Below are 22,411 nucleotides of genomic sequence, written 5' to 3' on the forward strand. Positions count from 1 at the left end.
ATTAGATATAATGGTAATAAATTGTACTATTATAAGTAAAATTTAGAAGGTAAAGGGATGAAGACAAATATAACCGTAAAGTTTACTTTTCAAATGAGGACTATGAAGTAAGGGGTAAAGAACTGGCCCAAGGTCACATGGAGTGCTGAGGTTAGAGCTTGAACTCAAGCCCTTAAATGCCATTGCTCATTCTCTTTCCACAGATAAGAAGCAGAAAACAGACAATTTCCATTCTATCACCACAACAGAAGGATTTTAGTTTAAGTCCTTACTCTTTAAAACTGTGTCTGGAAGAATCACTTTGAAGACCTTGTGAGGAATATTCAATTTCTCGCAGTGTTTAGTCCAACAAGAGTTTTCTACAAAATTGTATTCCACCACAAATGAGAAGTTACTCCAGGGAAAATCTGATCCAATATACTGATTATGTACAACTACACAGGAACTTGTACTGAAGACAAAACAAAGCCAAGAAAATGGAATTATATTTGTTTCATTATTTATTTGGAAGGCCAAAAGAGTACTGTTTTTGGCTACTGTATTCTTCTCTAGTCTGTGCCTGCTTATCTTGGAAAGGCACTGGTGTGTTTTCTGTTGATTTGTTTTCCAATTGTGCTAATTCCTTTTTATCTTTCTTTTTGATGGTCATACACTAAAAAAAAATTTTTTTTTAAGATTTTTAAAAAAGATTTTATTTATTTATTCGAGAGAGAGAGCCAGCCCAAGGGGGGAGGAGGAGCAGAGGGAGAAGCAGGCTCCCCACTGAGCAGGGAGCCCTACGATGATGATGATGATGATGACGACGATGATGATGATGACAATGATGATGTGGGGCTTGATCCCAGGACCCTGGGATCATGACCTGAGCCAAAGGCAGACGTCTGACTGAGGCACCCAGGTGCCCCTTTTAAGATTTTATTTTTAAGCAATCTCTACAGCCTATGTGGGGCTCAAACTCATGACCCCGAGATCAAGAGTTGTGTGCTCTTCCAACTGAGCCAGCCAGGTGCCCCTATGGTCACACATTTTTTTTAAAAAAAAACAGGATCTGTGGACTACTTCACATTCTGAAATGCAAGGGGCCCTAATTTTATTAACTGAGTCCTATCAATAACAGACAAGTCACTGTGAGAATTCATTTTCTTACACATGTGAGGTTTCATCTTTGAGGATCTACATAATAGAATATTATCTGACAATTTTGAAATGATTTTTCTTTTTCTCAATGAGCTTCATAGGTGATTTAGCAACAACAAAAAACATGGATACTTAAATATCATGTTTATCTTTCCTATCTTCAAATTCCATATAACAGCACTTATTGTAATGAAAATTCTCTACTGCTGCTTTCTGTCTAGAGCAATCTAGATAGATAATAGACATAAGTTAAATGCTTTTATGGGCTTCTATTTGATTTACAACTTCTCTTTTTATTATCTGGATCCCAATATTAGAAATAGAAATTTCTACATAAAATAAGGCACAATTAAAACATTTTTAGACAAGTCAACACTAATTTTATTATTAGCACGCTCTCACCAAAAGAATTTCTAAAGGATGTACTTCAGGAAGAAGGAGAACTTGAAAGAGAGGAAGAAGATATAAGAAACAATGCTGAGCAAAAAAACCCCAAAACTGGTATAAACAAGGGTAGATCTAAATGGGTACTTCCTGTACTAACAGTAACACTGATAATGATAAGTTGGGGATATTAAAGCAAGCCTGAACTAAAATTCTGGACAACAATATTATATAATACATAAGGCAATGATTTGAGCTCAAGTATTCTAATGCAAAACACTTTTCAGGAAGAGGAGAGATACATTGATTCATTTCAGGTTTTATTAAACCTTTTTTTTTTTAATTTATACTTAACTTTTATTTTTTTATTAAACCTTCTAAAAAGTTAAATTCCAGGAGAAATTGTGCTTTTCCTGTGGAACTGGTATGCTTATTCCCCACAGGTGAAGAAATACATTTTTACCCATTTAAAACACGTTCAGGTTCCAGAAAATCTTTCCTTTTGTTTGAATCTAAGACAGTCAATGTTAAACCTGTTGGGAAAAAAAGAGTAATATAAAAAAAGTGTTTTTCAGTGTTTTGTTCATATATAATTTTTAGGTGTTCATATATTTCACTACCATAAAAATGAATTAAAGATCTGTGAACAAGGAAACTGCTTAAAATACAATTTGCTGGATTATTTTTCTGTCTGTGGGTATCAGAAAATTTGAAGCATGGGGGGCGCCTAGGTGGCACAGCAGTTAAGCGTCTGCCTTCGGCTCAGGGCGTGATCCCGGCGTTACCGGATCGAGCCCCACATCAGGCTCCTCCNTCCACTGGGAGCCTGCTTCTTCCTCTCCCACTCCCCTGCTTGTGTTCCCTCTCTCACTGGCTGTCTCTATCTCTGTCAAATAAATAAATAAAATCTTTAAAAAAAAAAAAAAGAAAAGAAAATTTGAAGCATGGGCAATATTTCCAGTGTGTGTATATGTTTTGTATATATAAGCATGGAAATTCTGAATTTATTATGTAAAATAATAAAATGTATCAAAATCTTAATTTTAAAGTAGCCAAATTAAACACTCATCAATTCTGTGCATTTAATTTTACTTTGCTAAAAATCATGGCTGATTTCACCTTTTTTCTCTAGTCAAAAATTTAAGTACATAACTAAATCACAAGAGACTACATTTTGATGTCTTTTTTCCTTTCTATTGGCTGTATGAGAAGCAGAAGACCTATTGGGTGCCATCTGCTCCTTAGATTCACTTCTGCCTAATTATAATTTAAGTTTCTTATGTTACTGATTTTTTAACAAAATACAATAAATTTCAAAAAATTCTGTAGCCACACGTACAGTTTATTTTTGGTAGACATCATTGGTTTAAGAATAGCTAATTCTAGTTAAAATAAATTTTACACTTTATTGGTGTATTTTTGTCAGTTGTAAAGTTGACAAAAGCATAATGTGATAATGACAGAGTAATGCTTAATAATTTCATGTTTACTTGGCTTGATATGACAATAGTTTTGGTAGCAGTAAGAAGAGGATGAGTAGTATTTCTCTTTTGTATATAAATTTATAAGGTCATATTATTAGTATTATTTTATTTTATTTTTAAGATTTTATTTATTTATTTGACAGAGAGACAGCCAGTGAGAGAGGGAACACAAGCAGGGGGAGTGGGAGAGGAAGATGCAGGCTCCCAGAGGAGGAGCCTGATGTGGGGCTTGATCCCAGAACTCCGGGATCACGCCCTGAGCCAAAGGCAGATGCTTAATGACTAAGCCACCCAGGTGCTCCTATTATTAGTATTATTTTAAAAGATTTTATTTTTAAGCAATCTCTACACCCAACGTGGGGCTCAAACTCACAATGCTGAGATCAAGAGTTGCATGGTCCACAAACTGAGCCCCCCAGGCACCTCAGGCTCATACTATTTAAAACCTAATTTCTTTAGCTGATTTGTCTTAGCTGTAAGCTCAAAGCAGATTACTGACTAAGTGCATTGCTAGGATCTTGTAAGCACAGAGAAGATAAAACCATATTTCTACTTTCTAACACTAGACAGAAAAAGAAAAAGACCTCATTCCTAGACACAGAGGATAGCTGCTTGTTAGAAAGATGGGAAAAACATTTTTTCAGCTTTCAAATTTATTTTTGTGTCAGTAAACCTTGTTGAAATAAAATAGTAGAGTAGTGATGATATAATCCCAAAAGCCAAAAGAAATAGAATGTTCAGCATGAAGCCTACATAAGAAAGTGATATATACAATAATAATTTGTCCATGTGTCTTAAATACATCAAAGGAAAAGTTGCCCCATTAAGTAGGTTTAAGTATTCTTCTACGTGGGGCAGGAATATTTCCTCAGTCTCTTCACAAAAGTATTACTTCAGTTACCCAAATCCCTTTGTTTCATAATGCTACATTGCTCAGCACTTTCCTAATTAAAAAAAAAAAATGTTTTCAGTTACCATGATTCCAGACAGGTGTAGCAAGTTCAGCCTCATGATTGTTAACTACTATTTTAACATTTTGGTACTAGCAAAATCTTGTGAATTTAGTGGATAAGACCTCATCTTCCCAGGACAAGAAAACTGGATGAAATAATAAGATCTAAGTTTGCAAATCTGGACTCTAGACACATGATAATGTCTAGAAATAGCACCTTATAAAGTTCTGCCTGAAAGAGTCTTCCATTCTCACATTACTATAATTAATTTTGCTAAGCAGACATTTGCAATATTTGTATATAGTTCAGTTCAATCTTTTTCACTAGTCTCAGTCTACTAGGTATATAGAGAGGCATTCATTACTGCAGTTATTCAATTTGTTTTTATTAAGTTCCTTCTATATTCCAGACATTTTTGTGGGTGTTGGGAATTCAAATTAGGGCATGGTCCTTATCCTCCAGAAGCTGACATGCTAGTGAGGGAAAGAGAAGAGAGACTCAGTTGTTATAGCCTAGGATGGTAAGTAGTGCCTTAGAAGTATGCACATAATACACTGAGAGTGCAAGGGAAAGCATTTAAATCAAAGCTTCCTGAACAAATGTTTTAACTAATTTTTAAAGGATGTGTAGCAGTTAGCTGCTAAAGAAGGGAGAAGAGTGCTACTATAGCAGGAACAGGAGGCATAAAGGCATAGGAAATAGGAAAGGCATAGAGGCAAAGGAGATAGGAAACAGCATGATAAATAGTCTGGTGGGGTTACAGCAAAGACATATTTGGAGATGGCCAGAGATACAATTTATGGAGGGAAGAGAAACAGTAAACAATGGGTGACATAGGTTGAGGGTGGTATTTTATTTTTAATACTGGAGGGCTTAATGATTAAGGGAGAGTCATTTGAGAGGAAGATTGGGCGAGGAAATAACTGATGGGAACACACTGATGTGGGGAGAGATGGGATCCAAAGCAGAAGTGAAAAATTGGTTTTCCAAGGGAGGAGGTTCACCTCCTTTATAAAGAGGAGGAAAAGATAAAAGAATAGAAGAAATGAAGGTAAGTTTGTAGATGGTCAGGATGTAAGATGAAATGTTGTTAAGAGGTATTAAGAGCCCATACAAGGTCAGAGAAGTTAAGTTTGTAGTGGTACTAAACTATCTGATTTTCTCTAATAATGCTCAGGAGCTCAGGTACAGGAACAGATGGGTTAAATGTCTTGATGGATTCAGGGGTGCCTGGGTGGCTCAGACGTTAAGCATCTGCCTTCGGCTTAGGGTGTGATCCCGGAGTCCTGGGATCGAGCCCCACACTGGGCTCCCTGCTCTGCTGGGAGCCTGCTTCTTCCTCTCCCACTCCCCCTGCTTGTGATCCCTCTCTTGCTGGGCTGTCTCTCTCTCTGTCAAATAAATAAATAAATAAAATCTTCAAAAAAAATGTCTTGATGGATTCAGAGCTGAGATTTAAATGGAAGGTACACTAGAAGGACAAGACTGATTAAAGTTATGGGCACATCACCAAGTCTGGAAAGATAAAAATGTGAAAAAAAAAAAAGGAGTTGGCTGATTACAGATCTCTAAGTTGCTGAATATCATGGAAGAGGTAAGATAGCTGTGGACAGTGAGCAATGTATCAGAGTTTAAAGTTCAGAAGTAGCACAGTTCTGCATTATTAGAAGGGCAATGGCATAGCCAAGGAGTGAATATCATTTCTTCTGTGGAGGCAAATGAAACTATAAGGTCAGGGTGTTGAATGAGCCATTCACATTAAAGACACCTAGGATAATGGCAGGACTAGGAGTGAAAAGAATACCATGAACCAGGTGCACAACTGTCCATGGATGATGGAAAATGTTGGGTGGTTACTAGATGATGGCAATATGGAGTGGTAGAGAATGGTGTGGCAATATGGCATAGCCTCAGAGGATAGAGAAATAATGTTTTGGAAAGGATAATGGAAAGCAAGAAATGGCCCTTTCAATCCTATGATATATATATATCATATATAAGAGGGAGAGAATTATCAGCTTATATATGAAAGGGATACAGGGGAAGCTGTATCATCGTGGAAAGCTGGGTTGGCTTAAGACACGGAGATAAAAAAGGAAAAGAGTTTATATATAAGCAATGGGTTCTATGGCAGAAGGTGGAAAGTGTTGGCAGAAGGGGCAATAGTGGGTAGAAGAGTTGAAGAATAACACTAGAACAAGACAGACCTTGGTTCAAATCCTGATTTTCTCACTTAACTACCTGTGAGGTGTGGCATGTTACAACACCTTTATGAACTTTAGTTTCTTTATTTGTAAAACTGATTTATAGAGTTGTTGTAAGTATATAGAATTAAGCAACTAGGAGACAATAAAATGTGTCAATTGATAATAACAATATACACAAAAGTACATATAATGTACATATAAGTACATTACAGTATATTTATATTGCAGATTTAAAGTCCAGATTTATTTAAAAACTGGTTAGATTCTACTGAGTTATATACTTCTAAAGAATGAATTTTATGGTATGTTATTATATCCTTATTTTAAAACTTAGATCACTACATTTCTATATGTTCCAAACATCTTATCAAATGAAGCATAACTTAAAACTCCCTACCTTCCATTTTGTTAAGGATTTTAATGAGTAGATGTTTTTCACCGTCTGAGTCCATTCTTATTATAATCAGCACCTGATCAAAAATAAGAATTTCATATATCTCTGAATAATTATTCTTTTTCATAGTTTTGCTACTGTGACAAAATGACAAGCTTGATTGGTTACATACAAGAAGATTACCAAGTAAATATTTGTGCTGTAAAAAATGTCAGTGCTTAAACATAAAGGAATAAATTCTGGTAAGATCAAATATCAATGAGGAAAATATTCTGGAGTGGGGCATTCTTAGCATCCATATACTCCCATATGGGTGACTGTATACATAAATTGTCTCTACCTGCATTGTTAGTGTTAAATGCAACCCAGACAAGTTTGAATTGGTTAGAAAAAAGCAATGATTTGTTGCTATGCTTTCCTAGTTATCATTATAGCTTTTTTTTTTGGTGGTAGTGGAGGAGGACAACAAATAAATTTCAATTTTTAAATTTCTTACATTTTACTTTATTTTAATGACAAGCAAGTTATCTAAGTAACCACAGAGCTGGAGATAAAGACACAGGGGAGACAAAGAAAAAAAGAAGAAAAAGGCCAAATTTGTATACAGATTTAGCATAAAGCATTTGAAATGTTTTTCAGCTTGAAAACATTTAAGAAAGTATTCCCTCTTAAGTCTTTATCTATATAACCTTCATGTGCTTGAGGTAGGGTGGGCAAAAATTTCCAATATAATCCAAAGCATAAGCTAAATGCTTTTTTTATAGAATCATATAAGATGAGATTCTGGCTCAATATCTAAAAATAATTATTGTAATTCTGCTATTTGGTATATGTTCATGAACTTAGATGTACCAGACAACAGTTCTGAGATCTGGAGAGCCAATCCATAGAAAACTGCGTGTAATAAAAAGTAAAGTATTTTTAAATTCAAGATACAAGAACAATGATGCAAATCATCCTTTCTCTGAGTCTGATTCTGTTTTGTTAGCTTACTTAAGGAGAAAACTATCAAGGGACCAAATAATCTAGACTATTTCATAATTTCAGAGTTAAATGCAAAAATTTATCTTACATCCAATTCTTATTTAAGCTGATTACTGTTATCTGCTTTAATCCAGCAATTTACCTTAATCTGTTGCTCACTTTGCATCCAATTTAGTATCTGACTTTGCAGTTCTTGTATCTTGTAGTTGGTTTCAGGCTTTTTTCCCCTAATAAACTGTACAATCTCCAGCTGTCTCCAAATGTCATCCAAATAGGAGCCTAAAATGCTTTTGTAGGTATCTTTTGCATTTGACAAATATCCTGTTAAAAACAAAAGTAGGGGGGGAAGGCATATCCTTTTGTTCCATGAGTCATAGCAGAGTTAAAATTTCCTTTAATCCTTTTCTGATTTTGATCAAAGATACTGACTAATGAAAACCTTAAACCTGAGTGAAGATGAAAAATATGTACCAAATGTCTCCTTTTAAGCTACATAATGACATACGCTATATATCCTCTGAATATATCCCATCTTTTCCAGCCTTCTGGCTTGGTCTACACTTACATGCAAGTCCTATGGAAAGGTCACTTCATTGGAATTTCCTTGGTCTATAGAGCTTTTGTAATTGATTCTTATTTGCTTATATGACAATCTCATTAGTTTATAAACTCTTGGGATATAATCCATGATATGCATAATTCATTTATATAACTGCTAAAACAGCAGAGCCTAAATTCAGACTCACTAAAGCAGTTTCTAAACACAGAATCCTGACACCAATCCCTGAAAGCTCATATTTCCCAGGGATTTCTGCCTAATAGCTCTTCCTGATTCTCTAGACCTAACCTGAAAGAGAAGCCTAATCCAGTAGCATTCCCATTTCAATGGATCTCTATCATCTACAGAATAAGGTCTGCACCCTTTCGTGCAGCTTAAAAGGCTATTCATGATTTGTCTCTCTGTTATGTCTTCAGGCTTAGTTCTTATTCCTTTCTACCTTATACTCTTGGATTTAGCTACATGGAACTATATGCAGCACACCCACTGGGTCATTCTTCTGGACTCAATTCTGCCTATAATACCCTTTTCATACTTTATTTACTTGGCAAACTCCTACTTGTTTTTAAACAAATATTCAGCTTTAAGGGTAACAGTCTCCATCTTTTGTGCCATTGGTATATGTTGCTGCTATAATACCCATTACACAATACTGAATTTATTTCTGGGTTAAAGCCCAGAAGTGAAACTCTATACCTTTAGTCTTGAAACTCATTAACTTGCTAACTTGGGAGAGGTAGCAAACTAGAAGCTGGGAGAAAAATACAGAATTCTGGAAGGAGGCAGGGCAGACAGCCAGACCCCCATGGACATTTCTTTCTCTCCCACTATGCAGAGAAAAAGAAAAGAGGACAATCTAACTCACTCTTTGATTTTGAGAGGTTTAGAGGAGTGAGAAATCTCTCCACTAAAAATGTCCAAGGTGGCTAGGTTATTCCTTATGGCTTGGTATATAGGGCTTATTAAGAAGTTCATTTTCCAACAAGGATTTTACTTTCATAGTATTCCTCAAGGTAGCCAAACAGCAAGACCAAGTTTGATTTGGTGAAAGTATTTCTTTGAGGAGCAAAAGTAATTCAGCCCAAGTACATAGTTCTTAATGGTCTCACCTAATCTAGGGTAGATTGTAAGAGTACTTAAAGGTGAATATACCTCAAGCAATCCTCCATAAATATTATTTCTCTAATTCTAACTCTATAATACCAATAAGTACTGAGCAGCAGTGAATCACAACTGCACTCTCTTTACAGCACTGGGAGCTCAGATATTCTAAATTCTGACATTTGCCTTACATTACACCTTAACAATCAGCCTCGCTTTAGATAGAACTGAGGATCTTTTATGGAAGCCTGAAAAGTACAATGAAGACATGTAACTAAATAGAAGGGCATGTAATATTACACTCTTATACCAATTTCAGGTACTGTAAACTAGGGCGAGAGCCCTCAATCCATACTTGTCTGAGGATGGAGGTAAAACAACCCAATCCAGAATCAACACCCAAATTTAATTGGAGTGGAAAGGAAAAGCACCATGTTGGGCTTTCTAAAGGTAGCTGTAATTTAGTTATAATAGTTGGCCAGATAATACTAATATAATACTTGGCCAAATATTATAACTCCCAGTGCTGTACAGGGAGTACAGTTGTAATTCACTGCTTTTCAGTACTTATCAAAACCTTGGATTAGAGAAATACTTGTCTGGGTCACAGATTAAACAAAACCTCTGGGTCATAGATCAGACTAAAATTATTTTCACTTTATATTTATTTTAAATAGGTTCTAGAAATTCTAAATTATAAAATAATTCTATAAGCTTACCATTATTAAACAAGTCTAAATAATCCTGCAATAAGGAGCCTAAAGCAGTAATGTATTGAGACAGATATTTAAATGATTTTGATAGTTTACAAAAATTTTTAAAATCTTTAAATTTTCCAATGTATTCAAAATAGCTTGATTTTTATTCCTCCAGTAATTCATATCCTAATTTACAGGCAAAACTAAAAAAGAAATAGCAAAATATCTTGCTACTAATAATGTGGTTATATTAGTTATATATATTCACCTAGCAAAGATTCAAAGCCACAAACATTCAAAGAAGACCTAAAATGTACATGGCAAAATATCACCTTGCATTAAAAAGTAGTGCATGACAATGATTATACCATCAAATCTGTTTAAGGCCATTATAACTCAGGCCTAGATTAGAGAATTCTAAACCTATTTTTCTAAGTGATGGTATTTGTTACAAATGATTTCTTTTAAAGAATACAGGCAGAATAAAAAATATATTCTATTGTAATTATGTCAAAATATATATAATGTATAGTGTGGAAGTAAAAGAGGCTACATAATTTCTTATAAGGTAGATCTTTTTCAGAAAAGTAAAAGTTATTTCAGATGAAATATTTCAATAGGAAGAAAAAGGGAAATAAAAATTTCCCCCACTAACCCAATGCTGTGTCCAAGCTACATGTTAAAAGGACATCTCTAATTGTTACCAGAAGATGTAAGACAGCAGCATGCTTGAACGTCATTTCTTTTTCATTATTTGTACCTAAGCAAGCAGAAACATATTTAAAAACGTAAGATATACATCATAATTACAGAATATGTTCAGAATGCTTAACAATAATAGTTAACACTCATTATCAGGTGCTTCCTATTGCCAGGCTGTATGTATGCTGGTTATTTCACTGAATCTATAATGATAACCCTGTCAGACAAGTTTATTATGAGCCTCATTTTTTGGATGAGGAAATAGTCTGAACAAGGTTCAGTAACTGTCCAAGGTGTCAATATGTGAATAAACGATGGAGATGGCACTCAAACCCAGACGGCTAACCTTAGTGCTCATACTCTTACTGCTTTCCCACTTTGGGTAAGAAAAAAGATCAGTGATTCCCAGTTATAAAACAAGAAGAAAATTAAACTCATAACTTGCCAGCTGGTGAAGATAAAGATGGGTGATCGTAACACAAAGCAATACCTTGAAATGGAGGTAGAGACACCTGGGAATAATTGTCCAAATATGACTCAAAGAAGAGATACATTCACAGGGACAGGCCAATTGCCTACTTAATGTGTTCCATATAGTTCTAGAGCTTTTTGAAGATAATAGATTGGATTTTACTGTGTGCAAAAGTGAAACCAAGAAGATAGGAATTTAGGCCCATTGCCCTGATTCAACCAGAAAAGCTCTACTTTTCTCTGTTTTATATAGTGGTATCCCATGAAATATTTATTTGTACAAAAAGTTCCGCTAAAAATTTTGAAAACTGCTCATCTAATCAATCAATAAAGATCAAGGCAACTATGAAGTAGTTACTGGGAACAAAGAGGCAACAGGAGAACCATTCATGGGTAGTATATCCAGCTCCTGTAAGGACTTGTGGAAACAACTCAGTCATGACTTGGAAGGGATAAGAACAAGGAAAAGAAGCCAGATTTGGTATTATTTTTCTTCTTTCTTTAGGAGAACATTTCTTGAACATCTCTTATAGTGCAGGTCTGCAGCTGATGAATTCTTTCAGCTTTTGTATGTATGAAAACATCTTTATTTCACCTTTGCTTTCATAATATATTTTTGCCTAGTATAGAAAACTAGGATTTTTTCTTTCAGTAATTCATTTTATTTTTTAAAGATTTATTCATTTGAGAGAGAGAGAGAAAGTGGGGGAAGGGGCAGAGGGAGAGAGGGAACCTCAAGCAGACTCCCAGCTGGACGCAGAGCCAGATGCAGGGCTCAATCCCAGGACCCTGAGAGCATGACCTGAGCTAAAATCAAGACCTGGTTGCTCAACCGGCTAAGCCACCCAGACACTCCTTCTTTCAGTATTTTAAAGATTTTACTCCACTGTCTTTTCACTTGTGTTACTTCTGACAAGAAATTGCATCATCCTTATCTTTGCTTTCCTTACGCAACGTGTTTTTCCCCCCTCTGGCTGCTCCTACAATTTTCTCTTTACTACCAGTTTTGAGCAATTTGACTATGGTATGACTTGATGTAGTTTCATTATGCTTCTAATGCTTGGGGTTCACTGAGTTTCTTGGATCTGTGGGTTTGTAGTTCTTAACTAAGTTTGGAAACCTTTCAGTCACTATTTCTTCAAATATTTTTTTTTTCTGTTTACCCCCTCTGCCTCTCTTTGAGAACTTCACTTACTATTATGTTAGGCTATTTGAAGTTGTTTCACAGCACACTGATGCTCTTTTCTTTCTTCTTCTTCTTTTTTTTTTTTTTCAGATTATTTTATCTACCCGTGTTTTATTTTGGAATAGTTTCTATTGCTATGGCTTCAAGTCTACTAATCTTTTCTTCTGCAATATTTACTCTGCCATTAAGCCAGTGCATTTTTCATCTCATACATTGTATTTTCATTTCTGTCTTTTTTATGTCTCTAACTTACTGAACATATGGAACAGAGTTATAAGAAGTTTCAGTGCCTTTCTCTAATATTGCTAACATCTTTGTTAGTTCTGAGTTTGCTTTGATGGACTATTCTTATTATGAGTTATGTTTTCCTATCTCTTGTCATGCCTGATAATCTTTGACTGGGTGTCAGACATTATGAATTTTACCATGGTAGGTGTCCCACAAATTATGAGTTTTTCTAATCTAGCTGATCAGAGCAGGCATTACTCCCTGCCCTGTGTGAGTGCAGAGTACTACTCCCTCTAATCCTTTCAGATGGTTTGCTTCCCCAACCTCAGGTGGTTTCCTCACATACGCTCTGATCAGTACTCTGCTCAATATTCTGTGTAAAGCTCTGTCTCTCATATTCTATCCTTTGAACTCTAGCTGCCTTGGTCTCCCTGGACTCTGAGTTCTGTTTCCTCAACACAGATCATCCACTGGGCTCTGCCCCTACTACCTCTTCCTGTGCTATGGCCTGGCGACTCTTTCAAGGCAGTAAGCTAGGGCAGTGGTAGGGTTCACCTTACTTGTTTCCCATCTCTCGAGAATCACTGTGCTTCACTGCCTGAAGTCTAGGGTCTTAACTGGTTTCATGTATTTTGTCTTTGTCTTTTCTCTTTTTTCCCCTGAAAATCCTTCTGGCCTTCTTACTCCATCTTGGCCAGAAGAAAAGTCCAGGGATGACTTTTAGTTAATCTATTTTTTTTTAAAGATTTTATTTATTTATTTGACAGAGATAGAGACAGCCAGCGAGAGAGGGAACGCAAGCAGGGGGAGTGGGAGAGGAAGAAGCAGGCTCATAGCGGAGAAGCCTGATGTGGGGCTCGATCCCGTAACACCGGGATCACGCCCTGAGCCGAAGGCAGATGCTTAACCGCTGTGCCACCCAGGTGCCCCAAGTTAATCTATTTTTTGACCTTCCCCCTAATTTGGGAGGGAACTAGGTGGTTCAGATGTTAACAATAATAGGGTTAATTTGGTTTTTGCAATAGGATCTGTCAAGTAATATATGTCAATTAGGAGCATTATTGAGAAGCAATGCCGATGATTTTGTTACCTTTTTCTCCTTAACTTAGCTGACCCTTCAGTATTAGTTTATGGGTGTCATATTCTGAATTAAAGTTATACCTTCATCCATGACTAATTTCTATACCATCTATATTCAATTTTTACTCATTTGATACAACAACCCATAAATTTTTATCCTTTTAAATACTATGACTTTTATTTGTACTCACCTTGCTGAATAGCATCACTTATTACTTTTTCTTGTTCCTTTAAGAGGAACCTTGTTTGGTCAAAAATGACAGTGGCAAATGTCCAATTAGCTGTAGGCAGAGTACAGAGGCATACAAGTTTTTTTAAGATAGGAGTAGCTGCTGCTTCTAGGAGACAGAATGCTTGGCACTGGCTGTCTGTGAAAATAAAAGCATTAAAGATAGTGTTTTTTAAGGATGGCATGCTCTTTTTGACAAACCAATTAAACATGTCACTTCATGGAAGACTGAACTATATCCAAATTATTTTCTGAGTTAAAAATCATGAGATTATAGAGATGGTTCATTTTAGGATATTTATTCTAAATAAACTAATAACAACAAAACAAAACAAAAACCCTCTGTAGAATTTGTATAATTTTATGGTTATCCTGCTTGTTAGAAAATACTTATTCAGTAACTAACTTGGCATGGAAGTGTGAAGAGCCATATAAAGAGATCACATATTTTTTTTTCTTTTCCCACAATGACAAATTGTTTCTAGTTTTCACCAGAATGTCAATACTTTAAAATTTTCATTATCACCTAAAGGTCATAAATAAAACTGAACCAAAAAAATGAAAAGATATTTAAAACTAGTGTCATATTTCCTTATTGATTTTAATAATGAACATGATGTTCTTAAGCAGGCTATTCTTTAGGAATCAAAGAATATTCTTCACAGCAGAAGCAAAAATTTTAATCAGTATAGGAAACAATAATAGCTTTTTTAACATCACCCTGAGGGTGGGTAAGAGAACAGAGAGAATAAGCCACAGCAGTGGCAGAAGAGTCTGAGTAGCTGCAGTTTCCTGTCTGATGAATTTAGGGAAGCAGCAGTTTAAATGAAGGAAGAAGTAACAGCGAGTGGACTGGATTAGGGCAATGGAAAGGGGCAGAGGCAGTGAATGGGGTGTTCAGGAGTGGGAATATCTTAAAAGTAGGAATGGAACGAAGAACCATCTGAAACAAGTGAAGAAAATTACATGGAAAAGCAGGTATGCCCTAGATACTCAGGAAAGGGCTTTCAAATTTACTTAATTTGAATGTATTTTTAAAGCATACAGCATACCTGATGCTTGAATTTTAATGACATTATCCACTCCCTTATCCTGATTTATTTTCTCTATGGCTTTATTAGTACAAACAGGAGGACTTTCTTCCTGAAGAGTCAAACAATGTTCTTCATCTTGAAATTCTAATAAAAAATATTAATTTGCATTATTCAGGGAAGCTTAATGTTGCTTTACTTAAAATGTTTTCATGTAATATGATCACAATTGTTAAAGTTCTTCCTTGAAACACGTCAGTATTAAATTGAACAACTATTCAGGTCAATGGATGTTACACAGTGCTGAATGGTAATAACGGGAAGAATCTTGGCATCGAATCACTGTTTCAGTCTCAGTTCTGACACTAGCTTCAGTGTCTTCATATGTAAAATATAGATAAACATACCTATTTTGAATATTGTTATAAGGATTAAACACTAAGTATAGTTCCTGATACCTAAAAGGCCCAAATGGCTCAATTTCATTTCTCTGTGACTTTCCACATATCCCTCCTCCTGCTACAATTCTTTCCTATGCCCCAAGCCCTCCCTGGCTCCATCCTTTCTTAATTGGGTCAGTTCTTACCACTCACCCTTCTGTTCTCAGGCATTTTCTATAAGCCTAGTCTACCATGTTGTAAGCTTCTTAAGGTCAGCAATGGTATCATTTTTATCTCTAATATGTATTTTAGTCCCTGCATACAACATTCAACAAATGTCAGTTTCTTCCTTCTTTCCTAAGTATTGTAGAGGATTACAAATACATATATAACTAATTAATTGATTTATAGTTACTTATATTAACTAGATAGCAATGTTATCTATTAATAATATGATTACAGGGTAATTTTAGAAACACAATACCATCTTAAAACATTTTAATATATGAGTTTTAAATACATGGTGAAAAATAATGGAGTAAAATATCCTAAACTAGATTATGTTATTATTTTCAAGTATACTTTTAATTAACTATAAATAATTGGAATAGCTAGGATTAAATACTAATTACTAAAGTTTTTGAGGGGGCCTAGTAAGTTGTAACATTCTTTCTTGCCCCTGAATTAACTATAAAATAAGGCAAGAAGTAAAATATATACCAAAATATTACCTCTGTTACTAATAAAGGCTAAGTTGGAGAAAGGAGCTTAGTTTGAGGTCAAATGGGCTTACTAACTAAACAGCAGCATTGTATGTTAATAACATGAGACTGTAAGACCTAACTATGCCATAACTCTCACACATAACTATTTTTGTACTTAATCCTTCTGGGTAACGTATGTCAAACATATTCTAGAATACCTATTGTTTCTTTACCAGAAATGAAATGATATGACACGTACTACCTTTGATGGTTATAAGTAGTGAACGTAAAACAGTTACAACTCACACAGAAACTCTTCGGTAAATTTAAGAAGAGTAATAAGTAATCAAATGGGGAAAGTGTTCTTAAGTACACATTAAAATGTAATACTGAGAACTGTCAGCTAAAAGAGAAAAAAGAATGGCAGAATGATCAATAAAAGTTAGAAATACTGACTCTATGGCCAAGTTGCAGAAAGCAAGTTTTACAAATAGTGGCTTTTCTTACAAGTTCAAATGTACTTTTAAGTTTTTTGGAAAATACAAATCTACGTCTTTATCTAAATAGCCACATCTATCTCCATACTCAATAAGTATCACGCATGAACAACGTTTTCTTTGACTTTGAAAAAGAATATATTCTATTCAAAAGAGCTTTAAATTTTCTTACCTTCTGTAATAAATTATACATTTTGTCCCTAAAGCTATCATATCTGTGCCAAAATATTGCTAAATTACCCACCATCATTTTCTTTACTGCCTGTGACTTCAGTCTTTGAGGTGCAAGTCTTATATTTATTTCGCAGCATAATAAAGTCACTCAAAAGATCCAAATCATTCTCCCATTTTTTACCATGTTTAAAAGATGCTTTTTCAATTTTTGGAGAGGAAGATGATTCAATAGATGGTACTGAGCAATCAAGTTCCAAGTAATCTTCATTTTCTTTATTTTGGCTTATTCTATAAACTAGTTCTAGATCATTCTTTGGTTTTTCTTCTTTTGTTGGTTGTTTAACAGATGAATTGTCATCAGAAAAACACAGGTCTGGTATTTCTTCTGCTGGAGATGAAATTTTTTGTGGAAGTAATAAATGATCATTTGTAGACTTCTCATTAGTAAGTACAATAGGTGAGGAACAACTTTCATGTTCTAGCCATGCTGAAAACAGAAAATAAAAATATCCAAATGACTGCCATGCATAAACGAGTGTTCTACTAGTGTATTAGAGTAACTTTTATTTGTAAGTTCTTATTAATATAGTTTGATCCTTAGAAGTACTTGGTTTATTGCTTTGAAAATCAATTTCGGCCTGAATAAAATAAATTTTTAAAAAGGGCAAAAATTCAGCACCTCTTTTTCTTAATCCTGAGGCTAGGTTACCAAGCAAAGAAAGAATTCCAGAAAAGCCCTATTGCCAATAGGCTTGTAATTAACTCTAAAGATCAAAACCTTAGGTACCAAGCAATCCACAGACCACAAGAATATACTTGCAATACATATACTTGAAAAAGGACTGTATCCAATACACAAAAAGAACTCTTTTGGCTTCATATTTAAAAAGAAAGCCAATTTAAAATTTTACAAAATATTTGAACAACACTTCACATAAGATATGTACATACTGCAACATGGATGAATCTTGAAAACATTCTAAATGAAAGAAGCCAATCACAAAAGACCACATATTGTATGATTCCATTTATAAGAAAAATCTATAGAGACAGAAAATAGATTAGTGGTTCCATAGCTGGGGAAAACAGGAAGTGACTCCTAATGGGTACAGTATTTCTTTTGGGGGGTGAGAAATATGTTCTAAAATTTTTTGTGGTGATGATTACAACTCTGCGAATATACTAAAACCATTGAATGGTATACTTTAAATGGATAAATTGTATGGTACGTAAATAATATTTCAATAAAGCTATTATATATATATATATATATATATATATATATATATATAAGGTTTATTTATTTTAGAGAGGGAGTGTGTGTGCAAGTAGGGGGAGGGGCAGAGGGAGAGACTCCCTGCTCAGCATGCAGCCTGCTCAGCATGCAGCCTGCTCCCTGGGGCTCTGTGTGTGCAAGTAGGGGGAGGGGCAGAGGGAGAGACTCCCTGCTCAGCATGCAGCCTGCTCCCTGGGGCTCTGTCTCATGACTCATGAGATCATGACCTGAGTCGAAACCAAGAGTCAGACACTTAACCGACTGAGTCACCCAGGCGACCCATAAAGTATTTTTTAAGGGAAGATATACAAATGGCCAACAACCAGGTAAAATGATGTTCATCATCATTAGTCATCAAGAAAATACAAATTAAAACTGCAATGAGATACCACAACACATCCATTAGAATGGCTAAAATTAAAGACTGTCAATACCAACTGTTGACAAGGATATAGAGTAATTGGAACTTTCACACATTGGTAATGTGAATGCACAATGGTACAACCACTTTGGAAAACAATTCAGTAGTTTTTTTTTTTTAAGATTTTATTTATTTATTCATTTGAGAGAAAGAGACAGAGACAGAGATAGGTGAGAGAGACAGTGAGAGACAGCATGAGCTCTCGGAGTTCACTCCCAGAGAGGGAGAAGCAGGCTCCCCACTGAGCAGGGAGCCTGATGCAGGGCTTGATCCCAGGACCCTGGGATCATCACCTGAGCTGAAGGCAGACACTTAACTGACTGAGCCACCCAGGTACCCCTTTAGTAGTTTCTCATGAAGTTAAATATATACCTACCATAAGACTCAGTAATTATATTCATAGACATTCACTCAAGAGAAATGATAACATATGTCTACAAAAAGACTTTTATAAGAATATTATAGAAAATTTTTTCCTAATAGTAAAAATCTGGGAAATAAATCCAGGAGAGTTGATAAGCAAACTGGGGTACATCAATATGAAAAATTCCTCAGTAATAAGAAATGAACTAGTCATACACATAACATCATAAATGAATCTCAAAAGTGTTATGCTGAGTGGAAGAAGTCAGACACAAAAGAGTTACTATATGATTCCATAAACAAAATTCTAGAACAAGGCAAACTAATACATAGTGACAGAAAGTAGACCAGTGGATCTGACCTGGCGTCAGAGGTAAAGGTTAGAAGAAGAAAGGAATGGTAATGACTACAGAATGCAAAGGGGCACAGGGAACTTTTTTGGTGATAGAAATATTCTATATCCTTGGATAAAGAAGATAAGGTATATGTATATATATATGTATATATGTGTATGTATATGTATATATGTGTATGTATATGTATATATGCATACAGAACGGAATATTACGCAGCCATCAACAAATGAAATCTTGCCATTTGCAATGATATGGCTGGAACTAGAGGGCATTATGCAAAGCAAAATAAGTCAATCAGAGAAAGAAAATTATCATATGATCTCACTGATATGTGGAATTTAAGAAACAAAACAGAGGATCATAGGGGAAGAGAGTTAAAAATAAAACAAGACAAAACCAGAGAGGAAAACAATCCATAAGAGACTCTTAATCATAGGAAACAAACTGAGGGTTGCTGCAGGGGAGGGGGGTGAAAGGATGGAGTAACTGGGTGATGGACATTAAGGAGGGCATGTGATGTAATGAGCACTGGGTATTATATAAGACTGATAAATCACAGGCCTGTACCTCTGAAACCAATATGTTATATGTTAATTAATTGAATTTAAATAAAAACACATAAAAAAGAAATATTCCATATCCTAATTGTGAGGGTTGTTTCATTGGTATGCACATTTGTTACAATGCATAAAACTGTACAGTTAGAATGGCTGCATTTTATTATATGTAAATTATGCCTTATAATGTTTGAGAAAAACTTAAATGTCTAGGGGCCAGATAAATAAAGTATGTAAATGAATGAAGTATATGGCCAGTGCTTAAATCATAATCTTTAGGAATATAAATTTTGAGCTTTTTCTTCCAAACGTAGTCTTTAATTTTTTTGTTTTTGCTTTTATTAGAGATACTGGTTTAAGAAACATTTTACTTCCCTCCTAACTATACTAAATGTAAGACAAAAGTTCAAGAGTAATGCTAAATGCCAACTAACACCTGGTTTCAATTTATGAGTGCTGGGAACTATGGTGAACTGGAGTTGGGTAAGCTATTAATGGCCTGTCTAAAGTGGTGAGCTGCTATTGGTTCCAACCAATTGTTGCCATATAAGAGTATGGGTCTGGTTTTTGGAATTTTTAAAAACAAGTTCAAAATACAGATCATTTATCTGCAACCCCCCAAACTGTAAATGTTGGTAACTAATTAAAACACTATATGGGTCAATAATGTGTGGGCTGACTAGGACCAGAGGTTACCAATTAGCAACCTCTGAGGTATTTTCTAGAGATATCCTGGTATGTTTAGCAGGCAAATAGGAACTATTTATTATTTCCCTTTTCTGATTATTTTCTTCTACTTCTCTCTGTTTAATAAACCCTATCCTGACAACTTGGCAATGAGCTTCTGATATAGTTCTTGCTTTTTATTATTTTTATTATTTTTTCAGTTATTGCTTTTTGAACTTCATAATTAAACTATCATCATAATTCTGTTAGATGTCAAAATGAATTATATGCTTTATTTTAACCTCAAAATAGTTACATATCATAATAAAGACTTTACATAGTCTTATAGATTTTATACATTATTCTGGATATTTGAAGACCCCATAAAATCTTCCTCTCCCTTTTCTTTATCTAGCAATCTTACTTAATCTCTTTTAGAATTCTTCTTCTACCCGAGTACCCACCTAGGCCTTAGAATAGATAGACTGGTGTACATTTCCTTGACATAGTCTATTTTCCTTTCTACGAAAGCCCTCTGTCTTCTGTCTTTGAGACATCTCTTGCTGATAACAATTCTTGCCCCAGTTCCCATCTCCTTAGAGCAGTCTCCCAACACACACAATAATTTCTAAAACGCATTTTTAAATATATTTATTTACTCTATAATAAACTAAAAGTGAACTTTCCCAACTTCTTTAAGACCTAAAGCTATTGCACAAACTGACTTTAAAAACAATCCAGGGGCGCCTGGGTGGCTCAGTCACTAAGCATCTGCCTTCGGCTCAGGGCATGATCCCAGGGTCCTGGGATCGAGCCCCGCATTGGGCTCCCCGCTTTGGTGGGAGCCTGCTTCTTCCTCTCCCACTCCCCCTGCTTGTGTTCCCTCTCTTGCTGGCTGTCTCTCTCTCTCTCTGTCAAATATATAAAATCTTAAAAAAAAATAAAATAAAATAAAAACAATCCATATATACTTCAAAAAGATGTAATTCAGAATAAGTATGTTCCATTTATTATAATGCCGTATATAACAACCAAAATAACTCAAAAGATAGATACTCAAAACACATTTTTGCCACCTTTAATTGTATAAGTAAAAAATGTTAACTGAGTAAACTCTTTGGAAACAAAGGAAGATTATCTACTGTTAAGGAGAGGTTACTAGATATTATTAAACACACAGAGTTCACCTGTCAGATGAAAAATAACAGTGCTGCTTTGAGTCTAGTCTGATGTAAATAAACACTGGGGTAGCAATTAATCATTTATAAAAAGAAACAAAGTCACTTTAATTGAAAATGGCTAGAAATTTAAAAACTGAGACTATAGAATTTTAGGACAACAAAGGATTTTAGGATGAGCTAGTCAAACGTCCTCATTTTTTTCAAGGAAGAAAATGGGGCTTAGTGGAGCTCAAAGTTATAAATTCTGACAGGGCCAGGTCTAATACTGAATGCTAGAATTTAATTTTCCCAATCACCTAATGGAAAGCCAGTATCTAACATTTTCTCATTCTGAAAAATTCACACAAGTGATATTTACTATTGCATACTTACATTCTAATTGAAGCGCTTTTATTGGCAAAAATATCTCCATTTTAGTATCATCAGAAGATAGATCATCATGACACAAATATGTATTCAGATGTTCCAAAGTTTCTGCCTCTTTCAGATCTAGTCTTCCTTTTTCCCACCACTCTGTGCTTACAGGATTAACTACAAGCCTTTCTTCTTCAGTAGAAAATATCTTTTTCAAATCCATAGCAGAATATTGACTGTTGGGTTCCTCAGTTCTTGGCACTTAAAAAACAAAAACAAACCAAAAACAAATAGAAACAGTTCATAGGGCAAAAGAGATGAAAAACACAATAAATAGAACCACACTGAAAATCCCTTATGAAATAGATATTCACACATTGGGAACAAAAGTGAAATTTGAAGTTATATAGCTAGTATTTTGTCTTCAAGACGCTAATACTTGTAAAAGTCCAGAATATTATAGCAATAGAAGTCACATAAGGGATTTATTTTAAACTGTGGAAATATCATAAAGTTAAAATTATTCTAATATTTACTAGGAGATAGAACCATTATTTTGTTTGAACATTTTAGTAATTACTAAATTAATACATTTGATAACATTTTAAAGAATTAAAGTTAGATTTACTAAATTTGAAATTCTATTTTATTAAT

The 22,411-nt window shown here is 34.8% G+C and overlaps 1 protein-coding gene across 1 annotated transcript in view; it reads right to left on the bottom strand.

The window, feature by feature from the left end:
- Positions 1-22,411, bottom strand: part of SHOC1 (shortage in chiasmata 1) — a 78,251-nt gene that overhangs the window by 22,759 nt on the left and 33,081 nt on the right. Inside the window, exons 10-18 of the mRNA XM_034664261.1 lie at positions 21,776-22,018; positions 16,654-17,070; positions 14,850-14,975; positions 13,760-13,936; positions 10,557-10,661; positions 7,686-7,864; positions 6,563-6,635; positions 1,985-2,054; positions 273-451 (exon numbers count right to left, since the gene is read on the bottom strand). Of these exons, the coding sequence (XP_034520152.1) occupies positions 273-451; positions 1,985-2,054; positions 6,563-6,635; positions 7,686-7,864; positions 10,557-10,661; positions 13,760-13,936; positions 14,850-14,975; positions 16,654-17,070; positions 21,776-22,018 (1,569 nt within the window). The remainder of the gene's footprint in view (positions 1-272; positions 452-1,984; positions 2,055-6,562; positions 6,636-7,685; positions 7,865-10,556; positions 10,662-13,759; positions 13,937-14,849; positions 14,976-16,653; positions 17,071-21,775; positions 22,019-22,411) is intronic.

The sequence above is a fragment of the Ailuropoda melanoleuca genome, chromosome 7 (assembly GCF_002007445.2).
Source record: "Ailuropoda melanoleuca isolate Jingjing chromosome 7, ASM200744v2, whole genome shotgun sequence".
NCBI lineage: Eukaryota > Metazoa > Chordata > Mammalia > Carnivora > Ursidae > Ailuropoda > Ailuropoda melanoleuca.